The 19,165-nt window shown below is 37.3% G+C and overlaps 1 protein-coding gene across 11 annotated transcripts in view; it reads right to left on the reverse strand.

Annotated features, from left to right (window-relative positions):
- Positions 1-298: 298 nt before the first annotated feature.
- RBMS3 (RNA binding motif single stranded interacting protein 3) overlaps positions 299-19,165 on the reverse strand; it is a 722,481-nt gene continuing 703,614 nt past the window's right edge. For 7 of the 11 annotated variants that reach the window (XM_067291474.1, XM_067291473.1, XM_067291476.1 and 4 more), the window contains 3 exons: positions 12,965-13,045; positions 10,327-10,454; positions 299-6,413 (listed from right to left, as the gene is read on the reverse strand). In XM_067291474.1, coding sequence (XP_067147575.1) covers positions 6,407-6,413; positions 10,327-10,454; positions 12,965-13,045 — 216 coding nt within the window. In that variant the 3' untranslated portion in view covers positions 299-6,406. Of the gene's footprint in view, positions 6,414-10,322; positions 10,455-12,964; positions 13,046-19,165 lie in introns of those variants that run through there. The other 4 variants (XM_067291475.1, XM_067291479.1, XM_067291483.1 and 1 more) reach the window with 1 other exon arrangement.

Below are 19,165 nucleotides of genomic sequence, written 5' to 3' on the forward strand. Positions count from 1 at the left end.
TTCCAGCTGGTGAGCAAAGCTGGAACCCAAAGACAGTAGATACCCATTAGTATTAAACACTCAGTCTTAGCATGAGAGAAACTTTCTACTTTATTTCACCTTCTAATGCGTGGGTGATTGTGCTGTTGACAGGGCAGTGGAGCCATCCTGTCTCTCCAATTCTTTAATGCCCTTTGGTGGAGATGTGGATGAAGCAGACTTTGCTGAAAATCTTTTCTGTTCCCTCTGTGCTCAGCACAAGTGCCACGGCCTCGGGAAACCTCTGCAGGAAGGTTCCACAAGAACACAGAGTCACCCAGCTCTTTTCTTTCTTTATTTTTTTATTGAAAGCTTCATCAAAGAAAACAGAAGTTTAAACCTAACATCCACTGATCTACAGAAAGCCCCAGGAGTGGGAAGATGGCAGCTATTAGGATTGTGGTACAAATGGAAAACATCAAAAAAAAAAAAATCATAGCAGTACAGATCTTTCAAAGACATTCTGAAACATCAGTACACAGATGCCCATATAAATAAGATTCATAATTTGATGTATCACAGAGGTTCTGTATTCTACATTTTGGCTACAGTGAGGTCTGTAAGGGCTTTAAAGAACCTCTGTCCCATTTGTGTGATGCATGTTTTCTTGATAGGAAGTTCATCTACCTTCAAAACTGCTTTGATTTTTCTTACAGACAGAATCTGTTCATTCTCTTTTAAATAGGAAAACAATTAAAAGTTCCTATATGATTTCTGTATGCTTCCTGGTTTTACATACAATTGTTTTGCCTCCAAAAGATAGCAGAATTTTCTTCCACTTTGGAATACAGCATATTTAATAATACTTTAGTTACATAAACATCATGTTCTCTTCTCTAGGCTGGATTTTTGGGCTTTTAAAAATATAACTGACTGTAAATTCCACCAAATTCATAAAATTATTATCCAAGAGAAAGACACTTAAAGGCAGAGAATTAATGTCTGGCAGATAGTTTCTTAAGTACAATGATCCGGATCTTGGAAGGTGCTTATACCTTGCGGGATTTAGCCCTACAAGGAAAAATGGATCTGTGAACCTGTCATACTTTGACATTTTTCACTTCATTACACATTTTTATTAAGGTTGAAAGAACTCAACTGTCACTGGTGGGGAATTAAATCCAGAAGAACTGAAACAAAAGCAAGATTTTTTTCTCATCATGGAAAGCAAAACCAAAACTGATTTTTTGACAGCTTTTCTCTCATAGTTTTCCGTTTAATTTTAACAAAGAACATATTGATAAAGGGGACAAGAAAGGGTCTCTTCTGCCTGCTTTGAGGCACAAAGATGAATAAATCTCTGGGGTACATACAGCATTCTAGTCTATTTGAGTGACAGGAGCAACATAGAAAGTTGGTGCTTCTTTGAGCGGAAAATAACTCTCCTTACACTGTATCTTTGTTGCTTGCTGAGATTCTAGAAATCTGCTCCACTGAAGGAGAGGAGAAGTCTGCTGCTCACTTGTCCTTCCTTCTGAGAAAGTGTGCACACATGACTGTGTGTATGCATATTAGAAATGAAAGGAATCATCATTATTAGAGACAAACGTCATTGAACAGAAAAGACTAATATACCACGTCAGCATGTTTTTGTTGTTTTCTGTTGCATTTCCATCACACCGTGACTGGTTTTCTTGGTTCACATGGCCTACCTAGAAGGACTGGTAAAATCCCTTACCCTAGGGCACTTCTTTTATATCAGGACCAATTTCATGTTAAATAAAGTTTTGAAAGGAAATGTTGACCATGTCTGTATCAAACATGACTATCTTCAACTAACACATTTGGTCTCATCACTAAAAATGGATTGATTCATTACTTTAAGCACATTATCACTCTTCAGCATGACTCTTACTATAGGTAGAGTTCAGCGAGTCTGCCTAAACCTGTTTCACTCATGTCAACCTCAGCATTAAAATGAAGTGGCATGAGGAGCACCATCAAGCTTAAAATTATGAAGCAAGGCAATTTGTTAAACACTTAGTATCAGTCTCATCTTTCAGTACCATAAGCAACATAATATAGATCCAAATACTATGACATATTAAAAATAAACTTTATTACAATGCAGGCTTCCTCAAATTTGCTGAGTTTTGGTACACATACATACATAAATAATACCCTTCATTTGCTTTTTACTTGTGTAAAAATCCATTTGAATGCTTAAGCCCATTGCCCATTGAAAGTTTAAGCCCTCACTTCCCTAATCACCAGCTTTTATCTTCCACAGTTGGGCATGCATCCACAGCAGAAGATAACACAATGCAATGCAATTGCTCTTAAATATGCCTCATTCTGCATTACGCTGGATTTCTTGACCAACACAACCAAGGCAGTCTTTTGGTAAACAGAACTATACAAGTAAGCACAAGCTAGAGACATTTCAAGAGTCTGTTTCACTGGAAGGCATTAGGAGGACATTCACAATTTGAGGCCTGACTGTCACAGGTGAAAAGTGCTTACAAAACCAGCAGTAGAGCCAGATAGGAAGAGATTCCCTCAGCAATCTCACTGGGAACAGCGAGACTTTTTCAGTGCCCTGATCTACACTCTGGTCAGCACCTGCTAGTACAATGCATTATTCTCTCTTCAGTTCCACTTTTCAGTTCAGTATCCATTTTTTTTCTCAGCTGTTAAGTGACGAGCCCAGGTATTCAAAATTTTGTAGCCATAATTCATATTTTTCTGACACCCCTCCTGTATTTATCCTTTAAGGTAAAAACAAAAATACCAAGCCTGAACATCCAGATTTGACTATTTACAAGAATTCAGGTGTGATGGAAAGTACATATGCAGTTCAGCTTATGGATTTGATTTTACTTCTAGACCGCTGGGCCAAGCACCATTGCCTTAGACTTCTAGAGTTGTTTCTGCAACCTTTCAGGAACCCTCCTGATATTTAAAGCTAAATTGGCAAGACATAGATATTGACTTTATAAATTCAGGTCTTCAAAAAAGGAAAAAAAAATCAAACAAATAATAATAAAAAACTTCAAAAAAATCTTATCAGCCAGAACATAAAACCAGTTTTAGATTTCAGAAGCCACCAAGTATCCCTGTCTTATGACAACACCCATGCAGCAAGTGTGCTGCACTTCAACTGTTCTCATTTTTCTCATCTTAATTTTTTTACAGATAAGTTCCTGCTTTCTGAGCATTTTGTATGTTCCAAATAAGCTTTTTCTTACCTTATGATATATGACTGCTTATACTCAAGGCTCATATTGTTTATAATTCATACACTTTCAAGTACCAGTTCATTGTTTTTTGAAATCAGTAAGATCATCAATTGTATTTAAGGGATCCATTTTCTTTCTTCTTCTTCATCTTCTTCCTCTATTTCTTTGCTTTGTTTCTTTTGATTTTAAACACTATTAAACATAGCATGGCAAAAAAAAATTGAACAATTCTAAAACAGAATGCACTTGAAACACTTTAAAGTGACAGGCATCATGATATCATGTTTCCTGTCTGGCTTAATAAAAAACATTGAGATTGTTTAATTTTATTTGCTGAAAAAAATAACAAAAATGTTTCTGAATGTATAAATAAAGCAGCAGAGTTCTGAAGAGAAACAAGAAGGTACCTCAGCATATTCATCAGCCACATGGTAGCTACCTTGTAGCCTCATTGTTGATAGTAAATGAGACTTTTTGTGTCACATTAGAACTAACACAGAAACAAAATGTGTTTATTTCATATTTAAGTGAATTGTGCCTGGGGTTATCTCTATTTGTACAAAGAATTCAGAGAGAGACAGAAAGAGAGTGTGTGTAGAAAGGAAGAAAATAAGGCTAGATTGATTTTTTCCCCCATATGCCCTCCAAAGAAAGAGGGAACCTTTATCCAAGGACAAAATTAAGTGCCACTCTCAAAAAGCAATGAGTAAAGAGACAGCATGTGAAACAGAAAGAAAAAGAAATCTTATTCTAAATTAAAAGCATGTTGTGGATGTTGTTCTTTTACTTTGGCATCGTCTGTTTTTCAGAAGTGATGGATATCAACAACTACTTTGGAAAAAGCAGCAGTTTTACCACTTCTGAAAATCAGGCCTCTTCCTACAGTGAATAACCACTTGAACCCCCACTTCTTTCTTTTATACCTTGCATATCTAGCAGCCATTTACTTGGGAAACCCCCTCCCCCTACCCCATGTTAAAAAATATGATCCTGTTTTATCAATTTAAAAAAATAGTTGTGTTTTTTTTCCCTCTAAAAGTCAGGTTAGGGAAACACAGATCTCTTTTTAGAATTGGGTGGCTGAATCAGATTGATCCAATATATATATATGTTTTAATTTATTTATTTTTAATGAATACCCTGTCTCTAATGCACCACAATAAATGTGATGAAGCTTCCTCTCTCTTCGGGTGGAGGAAAGTTTAAAGGTGTTTGGTTTAATTTTTATATATAGATATATATGTATGTAAGTATATATTTAAATGCTGCTTCTCTTCTGCCTCCTTAAGGAAAAAAAAAATCATCTTTTGACTTGCTTCTCGCCTTTTGTGTTTGTTTGTGTGTTTGGAAAAAGTAAAGATCATGATCAGGATTTTTCTGTGGAAAATAACTGTCACTCCTAAAAAGGGTTTCAGTGGATTCAATTTAGTTAGTGTCTTTTTGCCTAATCAGTGATTGTCAGCCAACATATTAAGACAACAGAAATCATAGCAGTGAAGAATACTTTTTAACTTCCCGCCTGCATGACAATGCTATCCTAAGTAATTTTCAACATTTCTGCTTGTGCAGGAGAGCTAAAATGAGAACAAAGATCAAGGTTGCTTTCTGTCACATCTAACTGGCAATTCAAATGCCTCACTGAAAAACAAACGCAGAATTAAGGTGGCTATGCATGCTGGACGATGACAAAGACTGAGGTGAAGAAATGAATCTGCGGTATGTTGGAATTCAGAAGGAAGACTGTTGTTTCAATAGAAATACCAAAGATCAGGCAATTTAACAGAAAAACTCATCAAAATTAAAGCCCATCTGGATAGGTTGGTTGGTAACCCACTCCCCTTTGCTTTGTGATGTTCTCCAAAGCACACCATCAACAAGCTTCCAGTACCAACTATTCTGAAATTTCCACTATAAACATATGCAGTATGTAAAACACCAGTGGAAGATAGTTTAAACAAACAAGAAAGTAAGAACTGGTCCGGCCATGTAGGTCAAATAAAGATAAAAAAAGAAAAAAAACTCTATCTTCTGGACTGCGTTAGGGTGTCACTTCATCTTTGGTATAAAATAGGCCATCCATAGGCTGCATTTGTTCACAACTAGGAAAGACTACAGAAATTGTCAACAATTTCTTCTATCTATTGCTTTTTTTGCACTTTTTTGACCATAAGCTCCTATCTACTTAAGTTTTTTTTAATGCTCTTAAGCTAGGTTTTTGCAATGTGACAAGCAAAGCAGACTAAAAACTTCTTAAAGCTCATAAAAAAGACTGCAGATAAAAAGCACTAATGCTTTTGCTAGCGATCACGCTTTGTAAATAAAAAAATCTGCATTCTGCAAGAAAAAAAACCCTGCATTTTCTATAATGCAGCAAGTTTTTTTCTCAATTCAATAACTTTACTGTAAAATGCTTTAGCCTTCTAGAATTTTTCTGTCAACACTTAAGACAAAGTTCATAAAAGTCCCAGCATTTTTCCAATCCTTTCAGTTGCCACAGTTCCTTTATCATCAACTTTTCTTCAAAAGAAGAAAATCATTTTCTTTTAAACTGTACAGTTTATTTTTTGTTCACCCCAAAAACTCAGTCTATTAAACTTCTGCACCAGCACCGGTGTGAGCAGTTTCAATTCATTCTCAGGTTTTCTAACAAGACGTTGACAGCTTGCCTTGAGAGCTTTTGACATCCTTAAAATTAAGGCAATTAAGATTCAAGATAAACCTTACCTAAACATTTCTTTAAAAAAAAAACCCAAAAAACCCAAAAAACAAAAAACCCACTCTAGATTTAAAACAAGAAGAAAAATAAAATGAGAGAAAAAGAGTAGCTTAATTTTTGAGGAAGACAATTGGTTTTCATCTCAACTTGCTCCCTCTTGACATCATCAGTTTTTCTGTTAAAAAAAAAAAAAATCTAGCTACACCTCCAGGTAAATTCTGAATTCAAATGTTCGTCCAGATGAAATGTCAACCCAGCGTTTTTCCTCTGTGTTTTTGCTTTAGTTAAAAAAAAATTATAGCAAAAATAAAACTGTCAGACTACATGACGGAACCATTTGCACAGCACATAAAAACACTGTTTTGTTTTCGTTGGAAAAGATAGAAAAAAAAAGCATTCATTTGACGCCTGTGCAAACTGGAAGCCAACTTCTTGTTCAGTGAAGTGTCTCCATTCAAGGCAAAGATTTCAGACCGACATTCTTCAGTCCTGTTTATTGTCTGTAAAAACAATTGAATTAAAGTAGTCATTAAGTCAAAACAACTTTGAAATAGGTTCCTCTCCTTTTTTTCCACCCAATTCCCTTTAAAATTTATCCAAGCTAAACTAACTTTGCAGCTGTTTAAATATGATACCACCACTAAGCTGAAAATAGGCAGAAATGGGGAACTCCTGCTTTGGAGACGTTAACACATCCTAAGCAGATGAATTTGCTCTTGTTAATACTATGCTTAATGGGCAATCTAACTACACTGAAATGAGATGAATACGTGGCTTAACACTGTGTAAACATTTCAAGAGTAATACAATAAGAGAGCAAATATTTTCATAATATTAAATGGCACTATTTATTTTGGATACTACTAATAAAATGAAGGATAAAATTACAATAAAAGGATACATCCAATTTGCTAATAAGAACACATTTTCTGATGGCAAGAACAGCTGGACTGTAGAGCAGTTTGCCTAATGAGCCAGTTATGGCTAACTCCAGAAAAACATTCAAGATTATATTAATTACAAAAATATTAACTTTTGAATATACAATGTCAAATCATTCTAAATTTAGCACAGAGAAGAAGCTAGACTATCAGCTTCTTTGAGATAACTCTCATTTTGTGTTTTTGAGGTTTTTAATGAAATTTAGTGGTGTCACATAAAACTTGTCTTAGCAAGACTGTATGACATCTCTGGGGAGAGAGAAGTCCTACTTATAAATACTATTTAATACTGTTTTATGTATAAGGCTATCAGGAAGGGTTAGCTATCTCCTGCAGTTCTCAAACTTGCGTGTTTTGAGAAAAACACATTTTAAAAAATCCTCTTCCAACTCATGCTCAACACAAGAAAAGCCAGCACTTTTCCTTTAATGCAAGCATTAAACCATTTGCCTTTCTTATTTTTATATTTATTTTAATATTAGGAGTTAAATTGTGAAGAAGCTTGATGGCATAAAGCATTCACCACAGAACTATTTCTCCAGGTTGGTAAACATAAAACTAACTTAAATTTTAAATATTAAATTTGCGAAAGAACTTTTTCATTGCATGAAGCATTACAATTAATATTTTGAACCTAGCAAGAGATTTATATGGAAGCAAGATTTATGCATTTTCTTACCATTTTGTAAAGCAGTTTTCTATGCATAACTTTCAGTAGGACTACTCAAATTGGACTACTCACCTCCCGAGATTTTACTGCCCCTCTGAGTGTAGTGGGCACCATATACATGAAAGAATGATTCCATCAGAGGGTCACAGCACACCTTCTTTAATCTGGCATTGAGTTTGCCCACAGAAGGCTCCAGAAAAACTTAATTCTTCCCACTTTAAAAGCAAGAGCACTCTGTCCAGCAGACAGTTTTGTTTACGGGTGAGAGAGTGGAATTTCCAGGAGGAAAGAGCTCCATTTAACTCCACTTTAAAGATTTCACACACTTTTATGTGTAAAATTAAAGATTTGCAAGGGAAAGAGGCATTGTGGATTCAAAATAATTGAAACAATTTCCTCACAGAGTTCTCCGCTCAAAAACAGAGGAGTGTTTCTGCTATATTGCTCCACTTCTAGCAGTCAAGTGTTTGACCTGAAGTATCACTTCTGAACATCCCTGGGTGGGATTCTCCATCACAGCAGCCAGCATATTAAATAAAAGAATGTGTATGCTGACTAAAAAAGTGGATTTTTTTTTAAGTTTTGTGGTTTATTTTTACATACACAGGGAGTACAAAATCCTTATACTACCCAGTTCATTCTGAGCAGTTCCCCCTCATTTGTTGCCTGAAATTTCATGATTGTAGCAAGGAAAATAAATATAGTTGAATACACTGTTATAACCTGTCTCCTGCCTGATCAACTCCTATGAAACCATTTTATAGTGTCTGCCTTTTCCTTTGCCTGTATATGATAAAATCATTGTCTGGTCATATTAATGACTTCCTCTCTATTGCTTTGAAAATAGCTGTTGTATATTGGGCATGGTGCTTGCTATTGATAAATGTGCTCTTAGGAAGAGCGGATTAATAAAATTATATTTTAATTGAAAAAAATCTTTATTTGTTTTTATACTAATGGTTGCTGAAATATTCAGGCATGGGGATTTTTTTAAGAGAGACTGTATATAATTTTGTTTGTTTCTATAGCCTTCCAGACTTTGCATTTCTGCTCACAACTGGCAGACACAAAAGAGGGCACATTTCAGAAAAAAAGCCTGAAATAATCAGAATAAAAAGTCTGTAATGTATCTGCCTGTGTGATTAAAAAAGAGAGAAATTCCTCTGATTATTAATGCCAATGTCATTAGACCGGTATCCATCATTACAACAAGGCAGTAGCTGACAAGGAAAGATGAGGGATCTCATTCTCTGAGAAGCTGGGAATTCACCACACTAGCAAGAAACACAGCACTCATTTCAGTAAAGATTTGCAATATACTTTCATGTGGGAAAAGTATCAGAATCAACTGCTCGCAGCTACCTTATGAGGGCTTCTGAAAGTATGTTCTTCTGCTTTGATGCTTAAGTGAAAGGGAGCTGGAACATGAGAATGGTCAGATCCAAATCCCTTCAGAACACAATCATAAAATCAAGTGAACAGCATGGTACTGTCACATACACTTTTCTCTTTGCACATTCTATTATGTAAGTATTTTGCCATCATTTTTTTTATAGGCACTAGAGAGACTGATGGCTAGAAGGGGTGCACACACATAAAATGTGTCTCCAAAACAGAATACTGGATGCATCAACAAAAAGTTGTGATCAACCACTTAGGTAATATATATATATAGACGAATATGGGAGTGGCATAAGAAATAGTGAGGTCCATGTTATGGTGGTCAAAAAAGGCAACTTTGTGATCTGATGCCATTTGTTATTCATCTGTTAGACAAACAAATGTATCTTCAACTTTCAGAGGTCAAAAAAATAAGCAAAGCAACTGACAGAATGGTATAATTCTAACCTTTTCTATGCCAGCTCATATCTTGTGCCTTTTGCACTGTAAGTACTATGTTATGATGTATTGACTGATGTATCTAACATATTCTTGTGTGACTATTTGTCTACCCCATTCCCCAAGATGAAAAATGTAATTCTCTTTTCACAGTGGTGCTGACATTCAATGCACATCTACTAGAAAGGATTGGATTTGGGGTACAGCACAATTTCTACAATCTGTCCAACTTAGACCAGTCCCTGTGAGTACTCTGTCACCTGCCTAAGTATCCTAGCCTTTGTGAGGACCAATTCTAGTGTGACAAAGGAAGGGTGTGTTTGAGGACTACTCTGAAGATGAAGGGTCTCTAGATGTTCTACGTCCATGCATCACTGTTTAGATCTTGAGTTTTCCAAGGCATTCCGTGGGAAGCAAATAAAGTGAGCAGAGGACAGGAGAGAGAAAGAACAGTCCTTCTCCCCCTCCCTTTTGTTATCCCTTCTTCCCTTCCCGGCTCCTGCCCCCTCAGTGCCTACACGGCACCAGTTGTGCACACACACTGAATACCAAGTTGGTACAATTTCTACTGCTTCACTAGCCATAATTTCAGAAATTAACCTTTAGATGTGTTACATACCAACATTTTCACCATTGCAAAATTTAGGCCCTCATTATAACCTCTGACACCAGATGCCAGTTTAGCCCAGCATGATCATTGCTAATGCAGTTGGTGAGATCTTTCAGAGTCCAGAATAAGCAGAAGACATTTAGGAAGCATATTGTTGCAGGCAGGAACTCAAAGACAACTTGCCAAAGTGAGGCCATCTGCCAAAACCTTCTACAATTGCATTGCTATATATCCAGAACTCATCTGAACTTAATGAAGCTACTCTGAATTTTATTGTTGAAATGGAGAGCAGAATTTGGCCCACTATATTCAAGAGACATATCCTTCAGGTCACAAAACATATGTCTACTTACTTAGACTGTTGGTAAGAATATGCAGGCGCATGTTCACTGGATGTTTCCACTGTCATCTGTTGCTGTTGACCACTGGCTTCCTGTGATGAAGATGCTACTGTTTGTGGAGAAGTATCAGCAACAACACCCTAGGGAAGCAAATAAGAACATGAAAAACTTACTAATTTTACTCATATCAGTGAACTTCAAGAAGGAGCTCAGCACCAGCTCACCATTCCTGTATTTCTCTAGATGTACCGCATGGCTGAGAGTTTGAGATAGCAGAACCACATGCTAACACAACACACTCCATCAGTTTAAGGAGAGCGCTAATCTAGCAGCGAGAAGCTTCCTTATTACACAGACACCTGCAGTACTTTGCTGTCACAGGCAGCAGTGGAAAATACCTGCACCTCTGAGAGCAGTTCCCTACCCATTCAAAGCCAAAGGCAAAACTCCTACTGACTTCAGTGGAGACTGGATTTTACCCCTTATCTTTTTATTACAACATATATATGGCTCTTCTGATTTTCACTTAACTACCCCAGCTTCACAATGCCTTTGCATTTATTTTGCCTGATTTGCAATGTGGTAAGGGCAGAATCTAGCCCCACCGCTCTCTGCTTTATTACGTACCATACAGAATTCTAGCCTTCTTAGAAGAGTACTACACTCACATGTATGCACTTTTTATGTATGTTCCTTTTTAAAAATAAATTTACTTCACACTAAAAATTTTTATCTGTTATGTCAAAGCTGCAATGAAGCTTTGTTTTTATGTATAGATTTGTAAAAAAAAAAAGTTGAATAATAGTTGTTACGTATGAATTTAACATTGTGCACTATTTCTTATCCTATTCAGACAGTCTGATTAATATTATTTTTAATTATTTTTGCAGGCTTTCAAAGTAAGCTATATTTTCTTTCCTTTACTTGCGTGTTGGGTTTGTTGACCACATTTATAATGCTAGCAGGTCTCTTCTGGGAACATAGTTGATTACTGTATTGCACACAACAGAGCCAGAAGAGGGAGCACAAAGCACTTGCTTTGTTTTTATTTGAGTCCTATGTAAACAACAGGTAGTTTAATTTAAATTATCTGTGAAAAAGTATCAGTTTCATTTTTGAGAAATGTAAAGGAAAATAGATAGCTCTGCATATCTATTGCTTAACAGACTGCCAGTACTATCTTTTTCTGTCTGCTTCCTTTTCTTTATCCCTCTGATACTGTCCATCTCATCTTGTGAGTGTAAGCTCTCTGGGACAGGGACCATATTTTTGGTCTCTGCTGGTGGAGCATCTAGTACACTCAGGTCCTGGTTCATAACGCTACATAAATACAGATTAGCAATAACAATAATCATCATCAGTGGATCAGAGCAAGACAGGCTATATATTAAGATATTTAATATTCAATTACTATACCATCTTACTTTATCAGGCATGAATATACCAGTGGGTGACATTGAGGAGGGGTCAGGAAGGATTAACCTCACTTTCTTATTGGCACTGGCCAGCACAGCATGCAGCTGCACAGCTGCATGAGTCACTCTCCTCTCCATTCCACCATCTCCTTTTAATTTGGATTTGCATCTGCCCAGTTGGATACCTAAGAATGGCTATTCAAAATAGGCATCCGTGGTCCATTTGTAACCAAACAGCGTTTAGGGCAAAACTATCCTCAAGCAAAAAAGACTAAAACATGACCAGCTCAGTATGACAAAATAGTAGCAGCCTTTCCGGCTGGAACTCATTTGGGAATCTCGGTAATTGTAGAGAACCATGAGAAACCAGGATGAGTCCACTTTGCTGGTGGAGCCATGCCGACAACACTGCTAACACAGCATCCTCAAAGCACAAAGTAGTAATAAAATCGACTCCAAAGCCAACACAGCTGAAGATAAAAGTACTGAGAGCCTGACACCCCTCATGTTATCCCAGAGTAGGGGAGAAGCTATTAATGACAGAGGATAGCATCAAAGAGAAGCATGCACTGAAGAAGAACACCAAGCCTCCCTCCTCTTGCTCTGCTCAGCTGCCCTTATGAAGCTGCACCGTGGTGGAGGCTGAGCTGATGTTCTCCCAGCAGCTTGCGGTCTACAGGGTTGGGTAAATACTCATTAGACTGTCATCAGCATGACTCAGCCCCAAGGAGGGAGGGAGCGAATCCTTCCTCAAGGATGAAAAGGCACTCAGTCAGTGCAAGAGGAAGGTTTCCATTGCTCAATCACTTTTCTGGTGGCTAAATGTTTCAGCAATTACCTATACTTGCTAAGGATCGCATCAAACCCTCTTGCAGGCTTCTCTTCTTGGAATTGCTTTTGGGTTCATGGTCTGCTTGCTGGGTTTCTTTTCCTGCCTTTTCCCACCTCCCTCCCAAATACATGGGGAAAAAATAATCATAGTCACTGCTGTTTTATTACACGTCCTACTGTACAGCAAAACAAGGCAAAACAAGAGCATTTGCAAATCATCCAAAAAAAAAAAAAAGGGAAGAAAAAGAGAGAAAGAACATGCAGTCCTAATTTTAAAAGCAGAAAGATGTACCATTCCATGAAGTGACTTTAGGCCCCTTTCAAACAACAGGTACAATGAAGCGTAATAGATAAAGAGTTGTGCTGCCCCTTCAGTCTGTTTTCATGGACGGAATTAAACTTACTTCAATAGGGACAGCTGTTGGAGGCACAGGAGTGTACTGGGGAATGTAGGTCCCTTGCATAGGTGCAGCAGCAGTCATGTACTAGAACAAATCAAAGGCAAATTAACATTAGAGAACCACAATCAAGCTGCATAGAGTGTAGTAGAAACATGACACTTTCAATTTCCTGTACAGTTTGTTGGTTAGGGTATACTCTTTTAATTAATTAGTATATTTCTTTTAATTAATAATTTTAGTGAATGTAGCCTATTAGTTATTAAAAATCATAACCTTGAACTTTAAAGTGAGGTCATATCTGAATATAGGCAACAGCAAAAGATCCTTCTGGCAGACTCAGATGATTACATTATTTTTCACCTACTTTTTAAAAGCAAGAGACTCCTATTTGTACTTACAAATAAAACACAAAGGAGCATGATAGCAGCATATATAGTGTTTACATATACAAAAAGGTCTAAACGATCTTCTGGAATCTTTTAATGACACCTACAAAAAATTAAGCATGAAATTTGAGATTTATTCCAGTCTCTATATAACCCTATAAATAAGAGCAATGGAGTTTACAGGGATACAAAGTTGCAGGGGAGTTGGAACCAAGACAGGAAAAAGACAGGAGGAGGAAGAGATCTCTGAGTGTCTCCTTTTACACATAGAAACCCTAACTAAATTTTTACAGATCATTCTTAATATCCAGGGATCTTTTCTAAGCATCTAGAAACCTCTCTGAATTATTATTATAGAAACACACGGTATTAGCTTCTCTATTTTCTCTCCCAAGCGCTGTAAGAAACTCTCTTTTTAATTTATGAGTGGATGTGGATTTTGCCATTGGTATGGCACTAATCTCTTTACATACAGCACTTCCTAAAAAGCTCTTGAGCTGAATGCAACAGATTGTTTAAATCTTCAAATAAAGTAGCAATATTAAGTTGTCAGATCTATATGTACTTTTCCTTCTACAATCCAGTCCTAACTGTATGTCTTCACTGACAAGAATCTCAGAATGTGCTCAATCCCACGACTGACTATATGACACTTCCACTACATGTTATCTTCAAAGACATGCCGAAGATCTGAATCTACCCAGAATGTATTTGATGAATTTTAAAATGAGTTAAATATAGCTTGGCTTCCTGGCAGAGCTAGGAAGTGCTTGCAAGATTTTATTCCACTGTTTATAGTAAAATTTACATTTAAAGCACTCTCTCACCTCAATTTTAAAATAACTGGATGGTTTGATATGCCTGTCACAAACATGCATTATGAAATTGCAAAGTGGGGTGCAGAATCTGCAGCAATGCTGGTGAAAGGGCTTAGGGAATGAGAACGGCATATTTAACAATCCCAGCACTAAATTCTGAAGCCCTCATTCAAGGAAAAGAAAAAAAAGGAATGACCTAAATGAAATTGTTTTCTATAGAAAAAAGCTAGTAAAGAAAACAGGGGGGACAGATTGTAAACTTGCATTATAAGTAGCATATTGTGCTGAAAATCATTACAATATTGTTGCTGAAATTCACAGCGTTTTCTTTAACTTGGGCAAAGAGAGACTGGAGTGCCCCCAGTGTATGTGTGCTTGTATCAGCCCATCACTTTCTGCAGCTCCTTTTTCTTCTTCTTCAGAAAGAGAATTGAATTCAATATTTTTTTATGAATGCTAAGCCACCAAAGACATTAGCCCAACTATCCCCATTGTACTCGATACAGTAGGGCTATTCTCCTGCCTCAGGGATTAGGAACTAATGAGACTGTTACAGCAGGGTGTTCCAGAACTGCTTCAGTTTCATTCAGTCTCCTCTGTCATGTTGCCATCACATGTCGGGATGACATCTGCTGTGTAGCATTGTTCTAAATGTGTCAATATTTAACATCAACTCGAAGCACTCACTCTTATAGTTCTGCAAAGACTTACAAGGGTTTTAAATACCTGTCCAAGCTAGTTTCTCCCAAAGGAATATATATCTCTTCAATTAAAAGCATTAATTTAAAGAACAAAGTAGCCTCGTTCAACTTTGATTTTCTCAGACTTCTTCCCTGAACCCAGCAGATGATCAGCATACACTCAGACTCCTAAGATGCAATTGTCTGCTCTTCTTTTACCTTACACAAACACATACAAGTTTTATTATATAGACGTCAAATTATTTGACTGCCTTTAAATTCAGATTACTTAATTTTTTGCAAAATCATTTGGCATGGAATTCTGTAGCACAACAATAGAAGGTGTCCAGGAATTAATTGGTATCTTTGTTGACACTGCAAGCATTGCTCTTGGTATTGCAAGAGAATGGATAGAGTATCCCACTTGTGCCAGACGCCTAAAAGAACTGTAGGAATCTTACTTCTTCCCTGTGTATAACATTCTGCCTGTGTAAATGTCCATCGTAACGGTGGCTCAACCTTTTGGTTAAATCGTTTGGAGTTCTTCTTGGCTTGGGCCAAGTTAATTGAACCAATGGCACAAATGAAATCATAGTTTTTCTGGAAAAGAATTTGGCTCGTATAAGTTAGCCAAGGCTCAATCCTACAGAGAAGTACTGCTGCTTAACAATTGCCTCTTGACCACATAGTATCAGACTGGTATGTATTATGGGTACATATACTGTGTACTTTAGTGGAGTACCCAAGTATCTTTAATGCATTTATCTTCGTGAATTTAAAGGTAAGCTCACCATTTCACAGAAGAGTAACCAGGTCAACAATTAAACATGTAGAAAGGCTTGGAACTGATTCCTAGTCTCCAGACTCTCGCTGAAGGACTCATTGAGGTGCCTGTATATTCTCAGAGATGTGCAGCTGGTCTTAAGTATCTAAATCCCCTTCACATCCACAAGGAGTCCCAACTGAGACCACTGCTGGATCTGTTTTCACCATTAGAAGCCTATCACTGAGATTCTGCTTTAATTTAGTTTGTTTGCTAATAGGATAATCAGAAAGGAAATGGATTCCTGGGCACACACTGAGCCCACTAGAGTCCATGTCTCTCCCTGGGTGTCCCTGACACTTCACCTAGCTATTTTATGTAATGGTGTGCTCTAGATGCTGTGTACTGGCTACTTGGGGATGTGGAAAAGAAGTTCAGAAAAAGTTCTGAGATTCAGAAGAAAACTGAACCTTTTATATCTGACCTGCTCAGGACCACCCGGGATGAGGACATCCCTTAGCTGAGGGACTCTGTAGTGACGCAGCTGCAAGTGGACCAGAGGTCCAGCAGAAGCACACAGTCTTCACATGGATTCCCATCTGCCTCAGGAAACTAATTTAAGTTAGAAGCAGGCAGATGACAAACACAGAAGACATCTCTGTTAGACGACTGTCACTGAGATTTATCTTCTCTGTGAACCACACTCACTAAAGGCAAGCTGTGTGTCCATATGTACGTGTGAAAGAGAGACAGAAAGAGACTCTCACATGCTTAGCTTAGAAATAATCAGTTAATTCTACTAAATATTAGTATTGTAAGCACTGAAATGAGAGAATCTGAAAAATCCAACTCCATTCTTTCTTTGTCACACATTTCCATTAGGATTAAAGATTCTTGAGCTGGAATTAGATCGGTCATTCAACAAACTATGCACAAGGCAGAAGAAAAGATTGCTCATTCTTCCACAACTGTACAGCTTTGTTGGTCTAAAAGTAGAAGCTGCTTATTTCTGACAGTAAAATGAATAGTGACTCTACAGGAACAGATGACAGATCTGGTGGGTATAAAGGGGCTTGTTTGGTACTCTGACTCTTAAAAGTTGATCATTTCTACTAGGGAGAAAAAAAGAGACATTGCTGGGGGTGCTGGTGCTCTTAAATTCTTTCTAAACTGCTATTATTTCTTCCTAAGTATACAGAGTGCACATTCTCAGCACTGCCAATGTGCAGTATTCTAATATAACTGCATGCTTTACGATACTTGACTGCTTAATTTCGGACTTCACTTATCAGGGCACCAATTAAGCTTATATGATACATCAGATATTCTGCTCACACCTTGTTCTAATGTGATTTTTGCTTCTATCTTTTTGAAAATGCTTGAAGTATGTGAAAAATATATAGCTAGAAAATGAGAGAGTAGTAATATACACTTACACCTCTGCTGCCCTGTGAGAATCACCCTACATGACTACAAAGAGTTAAATGAAAGGAGGTAACAAATGGATGAGAAGGCAGGGTGACAGGGAGAAAATGAAACTGTAGGAAGAATAATGTTTAATTCAGAGAGCAACATCAGTTCTTACAGATCTGTGAACAGTGGGGTATCCCAGTCTGGCTCCAAGCAAGACATTTCTGGAGCCTGCAGTGAACACTAAACCCATAAAGGCGGCAAACAGTGGGAAGAAAAAAAAGAGGGAAGGCAGCTGCCTCTATCTGGCAGAGTGAGCAGGTTGCAGTAAGATAACCCATTTCTCCCATCAAAGGTAGAGTTGAGTGACCTGAAGGGAATTTGTAGGAGCTTTTACATAAAGACTTAGGTACAGCTAATGTCCACTTATTCATTTACCCTAGCAAGTCTCTGGCCTGCCATTCTTGGGCCCAAGTTAACAGAGACTCAGCAAGCGACTACAGCTGCGATGCATAGCAAACACCTCTGAAGCCAGCTATTTGGTGCTGCATTTGAACTGAGACAGCACCTGCGAGACTGAGTGCCTCTTGCAACTTAGTTTAAACCACCAGAAGACTTTGGCCACATGCTTCATTTGAATTCTGAAGGTCTTTAATAGATATTATTAAAAACCACCCTAAAGTACAATTCTATTTATAGGCCTAGTTGCCTATAAAATAGCACAGCTGTGATTAGAAGAAGACTACTTGATACATGAATTAATTGTCTTGGCTACCATGAGTACCATGGGTTTTTACAAAATGATTACAGTGTAAATCAGAAAGAATGTATATAATACGGTATTAATATATATGTTTGAGGTAGATTGGGAAACCCTGAACAATACTTATTCAGATAAGCAGCCTTACTACGGACAAGGGGCAATGAGCAAGGAATAAATGTTCAAGAAAAGGTCTTCTATAAAGCAGTGTAAAAATGCTGCTTTCTGGTGTTTTGCTTTGTTTTTATATAAACGTATAGCTGTTGCGAGAATTAAAGATTGCTCTTCTTATTTCATCAACCTACATGCTCCTGAGAGGCACACAGACTTTTCAGTCATGGTCAGAGCCAAATTGCAGAATCCTGGTATATGCTGGTGAGCATTTACACCACAGCAGCCTGCTGAAGGAAGATTAAATGGGACTCCTTGTATGAGTAAAAGCTAACCTATGTGTATTAAATGAGCAAGGATTTCGCATTCTGGTCTTTAGCGACTATTTGTGGTTTCATATCACTGCATGTGCTATAATACAGTGATAATGACTTAGCCTTTTAGGATTCTCAGAACTAATGCCAGGGTTTGCTGGGGTTTTTTTTTAAACCATCTGAGAAGTCTAGACACTGCATCACTAACAGAATTATGTGAAAACATTTGCATTGCTGGAAAACTGAAGGAAATGACTGTTGCTGGATTTATTTTTATCAACTTTTTTTCATGAAGGAAACCTGCCCTCCCACTTTCAAATCTCTTTCCTTGCAAAGAAGAAAAACTGCATCTGTCTTTGACCTTTTTGAAGTGATTATAACTTTAATGACACATAGAATAAAACTGCTTCTCTTTTGTCCCTGGTTCCACCTTCTCATTTGAAAATATCCTGTTCTCCAATAGAAAAGAACATTGCCTTGCTGTGTCCTCTTATCCTATAGTCTGACTCAGAGACGTAGGAACACAGGAATAGAAAAGGACCATCTAGTTCATCAATGCCAGTGGCAGTTCAATGAAATACAATATCCAGCAGCCACAGTTTTTACTTTAAACTTCAGATATCTTTTGCTACTCAGAAGCATTCTCATTTTCCAGTTCAATCCTGTAATTATTCAATGGCTGTTATTAATCTTAGTTTTTCCCAATTAAAGAATGTGAGAATAAAAGATAGGGAGTTTTTGCATATATTACAATATTTTTGCTAATAATTATCAGCCTGGCCTAAAATATTATGCTATTTTACCACACAATTACCACAGCACTATCAAGAATAGCACTGTCATTCAACAGAATCCCATCACTGGGCCACTGCACTCTTTGTTCAGGCAGAGAATAGAAATCTTTACAAGATTTAACCTTCTTTCCCTGCTGCTCAGTAATACAAATGTATTTAGGAACACCA

The sequence above is a fragment of the Apteryx mantelli genome, chromosome 2 (genome assembly GCF_036417845.1).
Source record: "Apteryx mantelli isolate bAptMan1 chromosome 2, bAptMan1.hap1, whole genome shotgun sequence".
NCBI classification, from domain to species: domain Eukaryota; kingdom Metazoa; phylum Chordata; class Aves; order Apterygiformes; family Apterygidae; genus Apteryx; species Apteryx mantelli.